Below are 12,342 nucleotides of genomic sequence, written 5' to 3' on the forward strand. Positions count from 1 at the left end.
TAATGATCCCCAAAGGTAACCAAGCCTTAATTCCTGGAACCTATGAAGTGTTACCTTACATTGCAAAAGGCACCTTGCAGGTGTAATTAAGGATCTTGAGGTAGGGAAATCATCCTGGGTATATGAGTGGGCTCTAAATATAATCACAAGTATCTTTATCAGAGGAAGATTAGACTACAGAAGAAAAGAAGGTCATCTGACCAGGGAGACAGAGACTGAAGTGATGAGGCCACAGCCTAAGGAATTTGGTTAGCTACCAGAACCTAAAAGACACAAGGAATGAATTCTATCCCCTGGAGCCTCCAGAAGGAACCAGCCCTGCCAATACCTTACATTTATTATTATTATTTATTAATTTTTTTTTGAGATGGAGTCTCACTCTGTCACCCAGGCTGGAGTGCAGTAGTAGGATCTCAGCTCACTGCAACCTCCGCCTCCCGGGTTCAAGTGATTCTCCTGCCTCAGCCTCCCAAGTAGCTGGGAATACAGGCGCCTGCCACCAAGCCCAGCTAATTTTTTGTATTTTTAGCAGAGACGGGGTTTCGCCATGTTGGCCAGGCTCCTGACCTCAACTAATCCACCAACCTCAGTCTCCCAAAGTGTTGGGATTACAGGTGTGAGCCACTGTGCCCCGCCACCAATACCTTACATTTAGCTGTGTAAGATTCAGTTCAGATTTCTGGCCTCCAGACCTGTAAGAAAATGTGTTTCTGTAGTTTTAAACCCCTATGTTTGTGGAAATTGTTTTCAGGAGCAATAGAAAACTAAGATAAGCCTTGTCAGATGACAATGGTTCCAGAATACATCCTGCTTGTCTTTCGTCTGAGGTTGTTGGGTTGTTCTCCCCTTTCTTGGTGATGCCCCTGTACACCCTTTGCCTAACATATTTCTACCCCTTTGTCTTAATCGATTTAGGCTTCTCTCACAAATTACCACAGACGGACTGGTTTCAGCAACAAAAATTTCTTTCTCATGGTTCTAGAGGCTGGGAAGCCTGAAAGCAGGTGCCAGCATTATTGGGTTCTGGTGAGGGCCCTCTTCCTGGTTCAAAGATGGCCAATTTCTCATTGTGTACTCACATGGTGAAGAGTGGAGAAAAGAATAAAATTCTCTCCTATCTCTTCTTATATGGACACTAATCCCATTCATGAGGGCTCTACCCTCATGGCCTGATTACCTACCAAAGGCTCCATCTCCAAATACCACCACACTGGGGATTAAGGTTTCAACATATGAATTTGGAAGGAACAAATGTTCAGTCCACAGCACGCCTTCCTTAAGGTTCACTTCAGTATCATCACCTGCTTTCCTAGTTGCCCCAGGCTGGGTGAGGACCTCCATTCAGGTTTAGCATCAGACCTGAGCTGTTCCTTACCACTGCATTCACCACAAAGTACTGTCATGGTGTGTGTTTGTCTGACTCCCCAAACAGGCCCCCAGGGTGAGCCCTGGGGTGGGGCAGAAATCAAGAACTGTTCTTCCTAGAGTCCTCTCTGTGTAATGTCTGGCACAAGGACCGGCCACATAAGAGTCTCAGATAAATATTTATTGGCCCGGCATGGTGGCTCACACCTGTAATCCCAGCACTTTGGGAGGCTGAGTGGGAGGATCTTTTGAGCCCGGGAGGTCGAGGCTGCAGTGAGCTCTGATCGTGCCACTGCACTCTGGCCTGGGTGACAGAGCAAGACCCTGTCTAATAAAAATAAAATAGGCTGGGTGCGGTGGCTCACGCCTGTAATCCCAACACTTTGGGAGGCCGAGGCGGGCGGATCACGAGGTCAGGCGATCGAGACCATCCTGGCTAACATGGTGAAACCCCGTCTCTACTAAAAAATAGAAAAAATTAGCTGGGCGTGGTGGCAGGCGCCTATAGTGTCAGCTACTCAGGAGGCTGAGGCAGGAGAATGGCACGAACCTGGGAGGTGGAGCTTGCAGTGAGCCGAGATTGCGCCATTGCACTCCAGCCTGGGCGACAGAGCACGACTCCATCTCAAAATAAATAAATAAAAATAAATCAATAAATAAAATAATACATAAATAAATATCGATTGATTGATTGATTGAATGAGTGGTGAAAGCTTCTTAACCTCCTGGATGCAGGTGACTCTCATGTCCATTGCAGTTCCTCTGTCTCTTCTTATAGCTTATCATCTGATCATCTGATCCTCGTACCTGTGACTGAGCCCTAAGAAATCTCCAAGTCGAACATCAGCCAGGATCAGGTTTCACAGCTGGGCTACCCACTCAGGATACTGCAAAATAAATACTACACGGAACAAGCAGAATTACTAAACAAAGGACAAAATATTTGAAGTTTTGTGTGTGTGTGTGTGTGTGAAAATTAGAGCCTCGAATGCAGAATGTGGTAATTCCTGATTCTTTCTTAAGGTGCCATTCCTTGATCTTCTCAAGCTAGCCCCTGTAGTACTGGCAGCTCAACGACCTCCCTGGTGGTTCATTATGCTCTACAACTAAACTCTAATTATTCTCAATGTATTATATGATTTAGTTGCCAATAGGGCCGATTATTGAAATTCTTAGAGCTGGCCATGTGAATTAACCAAATGATACACTTGAAATGGGATTATCGGCCTCCATTCACTACCTAATAAAGTATTAAACCAAAGCTATAAATGTAAGATTACATTTTACAAATTGTGTCTCTACAGGGATTTTTACCTGATGACAGCAACATGATTTTCCTCTGTCAGACAAGACAGGCTATCGTCTTCTCCAAGGTCTATAGATTCAGGGAGAAATGAGAGTGACTTTACTGATGAAAGATTTAAAACAAGAAACAGAAAAAGAAAAATGTACCAGAGCAAAGCAATAAGGAATTATAAACTAACTTTAATTACATCAACAGGAAGAATTTCAAACTACGTTGAGAATTCTTATTTTAAAGTTTAAACCTAGTTAATATATTCTGACTAACATAATCATCCAAAGATAAAAGTATTTATGATGGCAAACGGACAGAACAATCATTTAGGTAGCATCTAGGAATATTGCTACAATTACTTTACATAAATAGAAATCCATGTCTTTATTAGTAATGTGCTACACATCTTAGAGTAAAAATTTACATGAGACAGGCTTATAAATATACATAAATCTCAAAATTAATCACAATCGAACATTAGGTACACAATTGTTATAAAAGAAATATAACCTATCAATGTCTATGTAAAGGCATAGTTTTTACAAAATAGTATTTTGTAGACAGTCTCAAAAAAGTATATTAATACTCCTGGAGCTAGATTGTTCCAGCATATCAGCATGTCTGTGGGAATAAGGCATCCGGAGAAGCTGCATTCACTCTTCCCCATGGCCAGGGCCTTCTATGTGATGAAACAGGTAGGACTCTAGTGACCTGGGTGAATGCCACACCCACTGCAGCACCCCATTACCTTAGAGAATCAATTACTCTCCAGAAGAATCCAACTGAATGGCTATCAGCCTAATAGCAAATATCCAGGGGAAAACTGAACACATTAATCAAGTAGCAGTGTATTTTATGTTAAAAATCCCAAATAGCTTGATGATTCCACTACATTTTGAGTTGTCAGACATACTTAAAAATCACACTAGCCTAGCCACTATTTTCCTGAAGAGGAACTTATATGCAAGTCTTTTATTAAATATAAAAACAAAGAAATCTAACTTGAAACTAAATAACTGGATACTTGAATAGCTGAATAAGGAACCTAATTAAATACAAAACCAGTATAGGTTGCATCAACATGCCAGTTACTCAGCTAACACTAGTCTCGGTTTCTTAACTAACAGTATAGAAAAGTCACATTCAACAGTGGTACTTTATATGTTCTTAACAATTCACATAATGTTGAATGGAGGAAGCAAGGCTTAGTAAAAGATCCAGGAATCCTTTCTACAAACTACATTGCTATAAACTCAAGCATAGTTTTGCCTGTAATATGCATAATGTTCTATCTCTTGGGTTTTACAGTACGCAAGAGATCAGAAACAGAAACAACCTTGACAAAGACCTTCAAATGCTCATGGTGTGTATATACAGGCATTTATGTATAAACACACACCATCATGTATGTACAAATATACAGATGCTCCTCAAGTTACAAGAGCGTTATGTCTCAGCAAACCCATCAATCGTAAGCTGAAAATATCGTAAGTCAAACACTTATGGGACATAACCCCATTGTAAGTTGTAGGAGTGTACCGAATGTATATCACTTTCATATTATTTTAAGTTTGAAAACTCTGAAGTTGAACCATCCAATTTGGGGATCGTCTGTGTATATAAACACACAGAGAACCACCTAACTGTTCAGTAAACATAACCAATTCTGTTTAGAGAACAAGGACATACAATTATACATGACAGCAAAGTATACACATCCCAGCCTTTGGCCTAGTGCAGTGGTTCTCAAACATTTTTCCATTATGGCACATAAGGTAGATGTACATCACACGTGTAAAACACTCCCATGGTGCAGCAGATTTTGATACAACTTTTTAAAACATCTCTAGGTTAATGAATTACTCTGAAACACTGAAATCCTTACCATGAAGAGCAGTTCAGCAGTAATCGTTGTCCACGATCACCACACTTAAGACAAAACTGCTGCTTAGTCAGCTCTGTACTTTACTGCCACCACTTTTGCATCAATTCCAGAAAATATATTAGAACGCAAGAGCATGAGAATGCCCTGTGCCATTTATTTATAAAAATAAATCAACAATAATTCATTTTAAAAACAAATTATTCACTAACTTTGATCTTCTTACACCTAACCAGTAATAATACATTACTGGCAGTATCCTTTACAACAATCATGTTATATTGGTGTGTCCCTGTCTAAGAACAAGGGTGGGAAAACCACAATCCATCAGCAAACCCAGCCTGCTTCCTGTTTTTGTGCAGCCTGCAAGCTAAGAATGGTCTTTGGATTTTTTAATGGCTTTTTAAAAAAAATCAAAAGGAAAACATTTGTGACATTTGAAAAGCATATGAAATTCAAAGTTCAGTGTCAATTAAATTTTATTGGAACATAGCCATGCTCATTCATTTATGTATTGTTTATAGCAGAGCCAAACAGATTGAAAAGCCAAAAAACTAGTATCTGACCCTTAACAGAGAAAGTTTGCTGACCCTTGGATTAGAACTAAGAATGACACACAACCTCAGTGGTCGTGTCTCTTATGCACAAAATCCTGAATATAGACAGTAAACTTAATTCCAGAAATAGTAGTAAGTACCATCTAGGATGGAAATCCATTCCTGAGTTGTCCAAACTTTCTGGTTTCTTTCATGACAAAAGCCAACTTAATTAAATACAGCTTCTGCATTTTATCTGAAATCACGTTTATATATTCACCTTTGACTACAGTGGAGCAATAAAAAAAGCATTGGGCTCCAACTTAGAACACCTAGGTTTTAGGCAATTCACTTTTAAATTGTCAAATTGTTAAAAATGTATTTAAGTCTTGTTTGATCTGTGTATTAACCTTATTGAAAGAACTAAAATGACTGGCAAAATAAAGAATCAAAATGTTTGTCAGCAGAGAAGAAAGTTGATATAAAGTAAAACATGCTCCTTTCCTCTAAATACAACTATAAAAAGTCCTCCAATTAATTGTAAATTACTAAATAGGGGGGAAAAGGCACCTAGCTAATTGGAGTGTGGATAGTCAGTTCCATTTAATAGAAGTTTTAATGGATGTGCATGAAGGTGCATGAATGTGTAGGAAATCATATCACTTACTTAGGCTTCAGCTGCACCTCTGTAAAATAAGAGCATTGGATTAAATGGTCTCTAAAGTCCTGGCCAGCACTGGTAATTTATGTCAAATGACCAGCCTCAGTTTTTTCATCTGTAAAATTGGATAAATAATAGAATCTACTTCCCGTGGTTGTGGTGAGGATTAAATGAGTTAATTTGTGTAAAGTGCTTAGAACAGCAATAAATATATTTCACTAGCATTATTATTAATCAGTTCAGGTGCTTTACAAAAAACACTGGCTGGGCATCTCCTCTGTGACAAGTAGTATATTAGAAAATGGGAATACAGACATAAAATAGAAGTTGATTCTCTTGTATTAAGTAGGGATGAGTGAAACTGAAGTCTGCGGAGTTATTACTTCAGCATGTCTATCGATTGGTTGTTCTCTGAGATAATGGTCAAAGGCTATTCTGTATCACTGGTGTGAATTCTTGTTAGTACTGTTACTAAGGATGTTTCTATTTATGTTTCAAAAGACAAAGTTCAGTGTTTGCTAACGTAATTATTTATGGTTTGAGCACAGGAGGAAGAATATAAAAATGTTGGCCAGTCTCATAATATACATGAAATGCAAGCCTTCTGAACCAAACAAACTTGCCATAAAAGTAGAGTTTCACATATACATTCATTCCACAAATGTTTGCTGAGTGCCTGCTATGGATAAATGTCTGCTACAATGATGAGTAATGGTCTCTGCATTAGGGAGATAACAAGGAAGACAAGCCAGCAATTCTAGAAAAGTATGATGAGCATGTTGCTGAGGAAGCCTAATGTGCTATGGGAGCATTTGATAGGGGCCTGGACCTATGTAGTCCAGAGATCTGGAGGAAAAAATATTTAAGTTGTGACCTGATAGGTGAGTAGGAGTTTATCAAGCACAAGAGGTGGAGAATATGGACAAAATGAGAGGTGAGATAGAGCAGGTCTGAAGAAATGAGAGCCTCTCAGTCTTGCTAAGACATAGCAAATGGGAAGGAGTGGCAAACGATGATATTGCAGGTCACAGGAATGACTTCATTTTACCTTAATGGCACTGAGAAGTCACTGAAAGTTCTAAGCATAAATAAGCAAAACAGGTAATCAAATGAGAAATCATTAGTGAAATAATTAGCTTGATTAGAAATGTAAGAGGAAGGAAGCTGCATTCACTTCTTCCTTCCCTGCCTGCTACTAAGCTGAAGTCTCTCTTTCATTTTAACCTGTTTATAGCTGAAATATTATATACATAAGAGAGAGAAATACAAAAATATTTGCTTCTTATTTACAACGTGGGTGCCTGCCTATCAGTATCTTCACCTCTAAACAGCCGCTAGAGCTGAGAAGATGAGGCACAGGCCAGACTTAGCCATGACCAGAGTGGAGTCAAGGACTTGAACCAGGGGACCTGAGTTTGAAACCTACCCAGTTCCATTATGCACTTGATGTCATTTAATTTCTCCCCATCTGCAATGAACAGTATTTCTCCTCTGTCCCTTGGAAACTTTTGGTAACTGTGCTTGTTGATGTTTTCCTTATTTTGGTTCAACTCCAGGAGAATGTGAAAGCTCTCCCCACAGGCAGACTTTCACCTGTGACATGAACCTGGAGGGTAGTATTAGAAATCACAATCACCAGTGTTGTTCAGTCATAAAGCCCACAAAGTTGGAACCAGCTTTAAAGCAACAAGGGCAAGCCAGAGAACTCTAGAATGCCACAGTGGAAATGTCTCAGCAGCACTAAGTATACCTGCAGACTTCTCTCCTCAAAATGGGCTGTTAGCACAGACATTTGGAACAAGGGAACTTTGGGGCTCCTTTAGAAAAAAAAGCATATGTCAAGGCATTATTATGAATTATGCTGACTACCTGTCCAGTTTATAAGTCTGAACATTTTATTTTACTTATTTTTTTGAGACAGGGTCTCCCTCTGTTGCCCAGGCTAGAGTGTGAGTGGCGCAATCTCAGCTCACTGTAAACTCTGCCTCCCAGGTTCAAGCGATTCTCGTGTCTCAGCCTCCCCAGTAGCTGGGATTACAGGCGTGCACCACCATACCCGGTTAATTTTTGTATTTTTAGTAGAGACAAGGTTTTGCCATGTTGGCCAGGCTGGTCTCGAACTCCTGACCTCAGGTGACCCACCTGCCTCGGCCTCCCAAAGTGCTGGGATTACAGGCGTGAACCACCACACTCAGCCACAAGTCTGAACATTTTAAATGGATATTCTAGGTGAATTCACTTTATGGGTCATTTTCCCATTTTCAAATTTTTTTTAAAAAGCCACCTCATAAAAAAAAATTCTACTCTAAATCTCTACAGTCTCAAAAGCTGTTGGCTTATTATTAAAATGCCCTAAATTTTTACTAAGATGTTTTGTCTGATATAATACATTTTTAGGCGAGGCGCGGTGGCTCACACCTGTAATCCCAGCACTTTGGGAGGCCAAGGCAGGCGGATCACCTGAGGTCAGGAGTTTGAGACCAGCCTAACTAACATGGTGCAACTCTGTCTCTACTATAAATACAAAAAAATTAGCCACGCATAGTGGCACATGCCTGTAATCCCAGCTACTCAGGAGGCTGAGGCAGGAGAATCGCTTGAATCTGGGAGGCGGAGGTTGCAGTGAGCTGAGATCAAGCGTTGTACTCTAGCCTGGGCGATAAGAGGGAAAATTCATCTCAAAAAAAAAAAAAAAATACAAAACATTTTTAATCATACTTAATGCATGCTGACTCTGACAAGAGAATTCACTGTAACCACAGATGAATACCTTAGTTTTATAAAATTCAGTGGTAGAAAAGTTCAAATTTTAACTGCTAAGAATTCCCCTTTTTTTTTAAATATCATTAACACAACTTTACATCTTCAGGAATGCTCACAGTTTGGTCTCTAACCTTTCCAAATAAGTAAAAATGTTTTATCATAGCTACTCTCTAACTGAGAAGAAATTTCAAATAAATATTATTTAGTTAGTTATTTTTGAGACAGAGTCTGGCTCTGCCACCTAGGCTGGAGTACAGTGGCACAATCTGGACTCACTGCAACCTCCGCCTCCTGGGTTCCAGCAATTCTCCTGCCTCAGCCTCCTGAGTAGCTGGGATTACAGGTGTGCACCACCACGCCTGGCTCATTTTTGTACTTTTTAATAGAGATGGGGTTTCACCATGTTGGCCGGGCTGGTCTCGAACTCCTGACCTCAGGTGATCTGCCTATTTCAGCCTCCTAAAGTGCTGGGATTACAGGCGTGAGCCACCATGCTTGGCCAAAATTTCAAATAAATATGAACTATTTTCGTATCATTGTATTTTCCTCCAATCTCCCCACTGGCTGTTTAATATCCAAAAGCACTTCTGCTTTATGGAGATTTGAAAGTTCTTCTGCCCAAAAGGCTGACTGTGAACTTATGACATTCAGTAAAGTTCTCCCTAGTAATACTCAAAATAACTCTCTGTGCTATGGCACTCCTAGTAAAGACAGTTTTGAGACATTATTTCTATACCTAATTCTTTCTCTGTCTTTCTATTTTTCATTTCTAGCCAAAGTTATATGGTATGTGGATCATAAAAAGGCGGTCTCTTTGGGTCTCAAATCCCATTCAGGAAGATGGCAATCATAATTTTCATCAATCCAACTCACAGATGTTGCGAAGTTAAAGAAGAAAACATATTTGAAAGTGCTTAGAAAAGGTGTAAGTACATTCCAAAAGTATAGGGTCATTATTAAACAATCTTCTTTGACTAGAAAAGAAGCTTGTTCTTTCTTCCAAAAAGCTGAAATTATATGAGGGTTTGTTTTCTTAAATAATTGAAGCTAAAATTATACTGGATATTCTTTAAAAATATATTTATACTAAAGACTTCCCAATCCATGTAATCTGTTGGCCCTGCAGTTGTGGTTAGGGGGTTCCCATCAATAGGTAGAAGGTCAGAGCAACAATCAGAAGCAAACAAAATGGAGATGAGAAGGTTTGATAGGCAGCTGATGGCATAAAAATGTCTTCATACTTGTAAATACTGACAACACGCTCTGAAGCTGGTGGTGAGTCTATATCATGTCGAGTGATAGAGCCTTTAAGAAAAAAAGAGAAGGGTGGGGGGGGGCAATTGAAAAAAGAACAGATTTATAATGGTATAGGCAAACAATGGAAAAATCAAAAGTCTATTTAGTGTTGAATATATAAGCAGTGGTTACAAAGATCTGGATTCAGGCATTCGAGTTATCAGAATTCTCTATTATTGTACATATAATGAAGAACATAAAAATTAGTTAAATTTATCCAAAAAGACTAGTTCTCATTAATCTGCACTCCCCTATCGGAACAATGCTGTTGGTCTGTTTCCTGGCATCCCAATTTTAAGACTCCTAGTCATAATCATACAATATTGTATGATTATGATTATTGTATGATTGTCTTCTTTAAATGGCTGTAATGAGTTTTGTCTTATTAATACCCAAAAGGGCAAACTATATTTTTCTTTCAAACAGCAGAGACTACTAACTTTTTTCCTTCAAATCTATCTTGTGTATATATGTATATCATCAACATATACATATATATGTATAGATGTGTACATGTGTACACATATATATACATGTGTATATATATGGATCATCAACAACTCCTAACATCTCCCTTACAGATGGAAGCCCTCCTCTACTGTCTGTGGGACACTTAGTAGCCTGCCCAGGCCATGCCAGAGGGAGTGTGGTATGCTGGGTGTGTGTCTGTGTGTCTGGCAGATTAGGGTAGAATGGTACAGAAAGTGGGATGATTAAGGTACCAAACAAGTCTTTGGATGGGAAACTTTCTTTTAATTTAGTTACAAGTGGAAAGAAGTACAGACTGTGTTAAAATATATTTAATAATCTTCAGTTGATTGAAAGTATCTGACCTTCTGAATAATCCATATGAAACTTGGGTTAGGGAGACTAAGGCATATGCATTCAGTGCAAAGGTCTCCTTAGGAATAGGGCTCAGTGTGAGGGTTTTTAAGGTCCTATCTGCTAGGGAAGCCCTGCCAAACTTGTCATGTCAGGTCCCTGCTTAGTGTCCGTGCTGGCCCCAGTTAGCAAAAATCAAACTTCTCAGGTTTGTATACCTGTAGTTTCAGATACTTGGGAGGCTGAGGGGGGAGGATCACTTAAACCTGGGAGGTGGAGGCTGCAGTGAGCTGTGATTGTTTCACTGCACTCCAGACTGGGTAACAGAGCAGACTTTTCTCTCAATAGATCCCACTCACCTCTCCTACCTAACCTCAGCTCATTGGTCACCTGCATGGGCTGCTCAACTGTGTGTCTACAGTTCATGCCTTCCTTGAGTGAAATCCAACCTCATACCCCTTTCAAGCCTTAGTTCAAAGTTTTTCCCCTTACAGAGACCTTAGGAGAATGAGTAGGATATAATCAGTAAAGAGGCATTAAAAGGGCATTCAGGAGGCCAGGAGTGGTGGCTCATGCCGGTAATCCCAGCACTTGGGAGGCTGAGGTGGGCAGATCACGAGGTCAGGAGTTTGAGACCCGCCTGGCCAACATGGTGACACCCATCTCTACTAAAAATACAAAAGTTAGCTGGGTGTGGTGGTGGGTGCCTGTAATCCCAGCTACTCGGGAGGCTGAGGCAGGAGAATCGCTTAAACCTGGGAAGCTGAGGTTGAAGTGAGCCGAGACCATGCCATTGCACTCCAGCCTAGGCAACAGAGTGAGATTCCATCTCAAAAAAAAAAAAAGAAGGGCATTCAGGAAACAAGAAAAGCAGAAGCCTGTATATGGGGTACGAATGTGCCTGTTTGCTTAGAGTTAGTGAGAAGAACAGAAGTCTTGAGAGAGCTTATCAGGTAAAGCAGGACCAGATTTGGAGAAGGTTTTGAACTTTAGGCTAGTCTGCCATATCTGCCATGTATGTAAAAAGATGACCTTCTGAAAATACAGCTTTTTCCAATTGGTAAAGCAACTTAAAATATTTGTTTTCACTTAATCCTTATAATAATTCCATGGAATAGGAAGTATTATTATCCCCACTTTAGATATAAGGAAATGAAATTCAGAAATTAAATAACAGGCTAAATATTATACAGCTACCAAGGGGCAGAACCAATACTCAGACTCAAAATTTTTAGACTTCAAATCCCACTATTTTAGATTACTCCATTTCTCCAGGCTGAGATATAATTTATTTCCCAGGGTACCGAAAGTAATTGAAGTTATAACTGCAGAGCCACTGTTGGTAATCGGGGAAATTAGCAAATGGAAAAGGTGTCACCAATCTGGAGGCAGCCAAGTGTCTTCCCAGTTGGCAACAGGCAAAATAAAAGGTAGATTATGTCATCTCTGGGCTGATCGGTGGAAACCAATTGAAGGAAAAAAACAACCAGATCAGATTAGGCAGCACATAGGTTGATGAGCACACAGTAAAGAAAGATGCAATTACCAGGAGCCGGAATGAGTTCTCAGTGCAAGGACTGCAAACCAAACTCACTTGCATTCTTGAGCAGGCCCTTAGGCTAATCAACCAGAAGGAATGCTCAAGGCTCAGTGTAAGTTGATTTTAGCAGTCTCTAAAAGGTCTCATGATATCCTTGGGTCTTTTTTGGGGAAATGCTGC

The 12,342-nt window shown here is 39.8% G+C and overlaps 1 protein-coding gene across 2 annotated transcripts in view; it reads right to left on the bottom strand.

The window, feature by feature from the left end:
- Window positions 1–2,830: 2,830 nt before the first annotated feature.
- FRRS1L (ferric chelate reductase 1 like) overlaps window positions 2,831–12,342 on the bottom strand; it is a 36,949-nt gene continuing 27,437 nt past the window's right edge. For both annotated transcript variants that reach the window (XM_007968477.3, XM_007968478.3), the window contains exon 5: window positions 2,831–9,809. In XM_007968477.3, the coding sequence (XP_007966668.2) occupies window positions 9,637–9,809 (173 nt within the window). In that variant the 3' untranslated portion in view covers window positions 2,831–9,636. The remainder of the gene's footprint in view (window positions 9,810–12,342) is intronic.

The sequence above is a fragment of the Chlorocebus sabaeus genome, chromosome 12 (genome assembly GCF_047675955.1).
Source record: "Chlorocebus sabaeus isolate Y175 chromosome 12, mChlSab1.0.hap1, whole genome shotgun sequence".
NCBI classification, from domain to species: domain Eukaryota; kingdom Metazoa; phylum Chordata; class Mammalia; order Primates; family Cercopithecidae; genus Chlorocebus; species Chlorocebus sabaeus.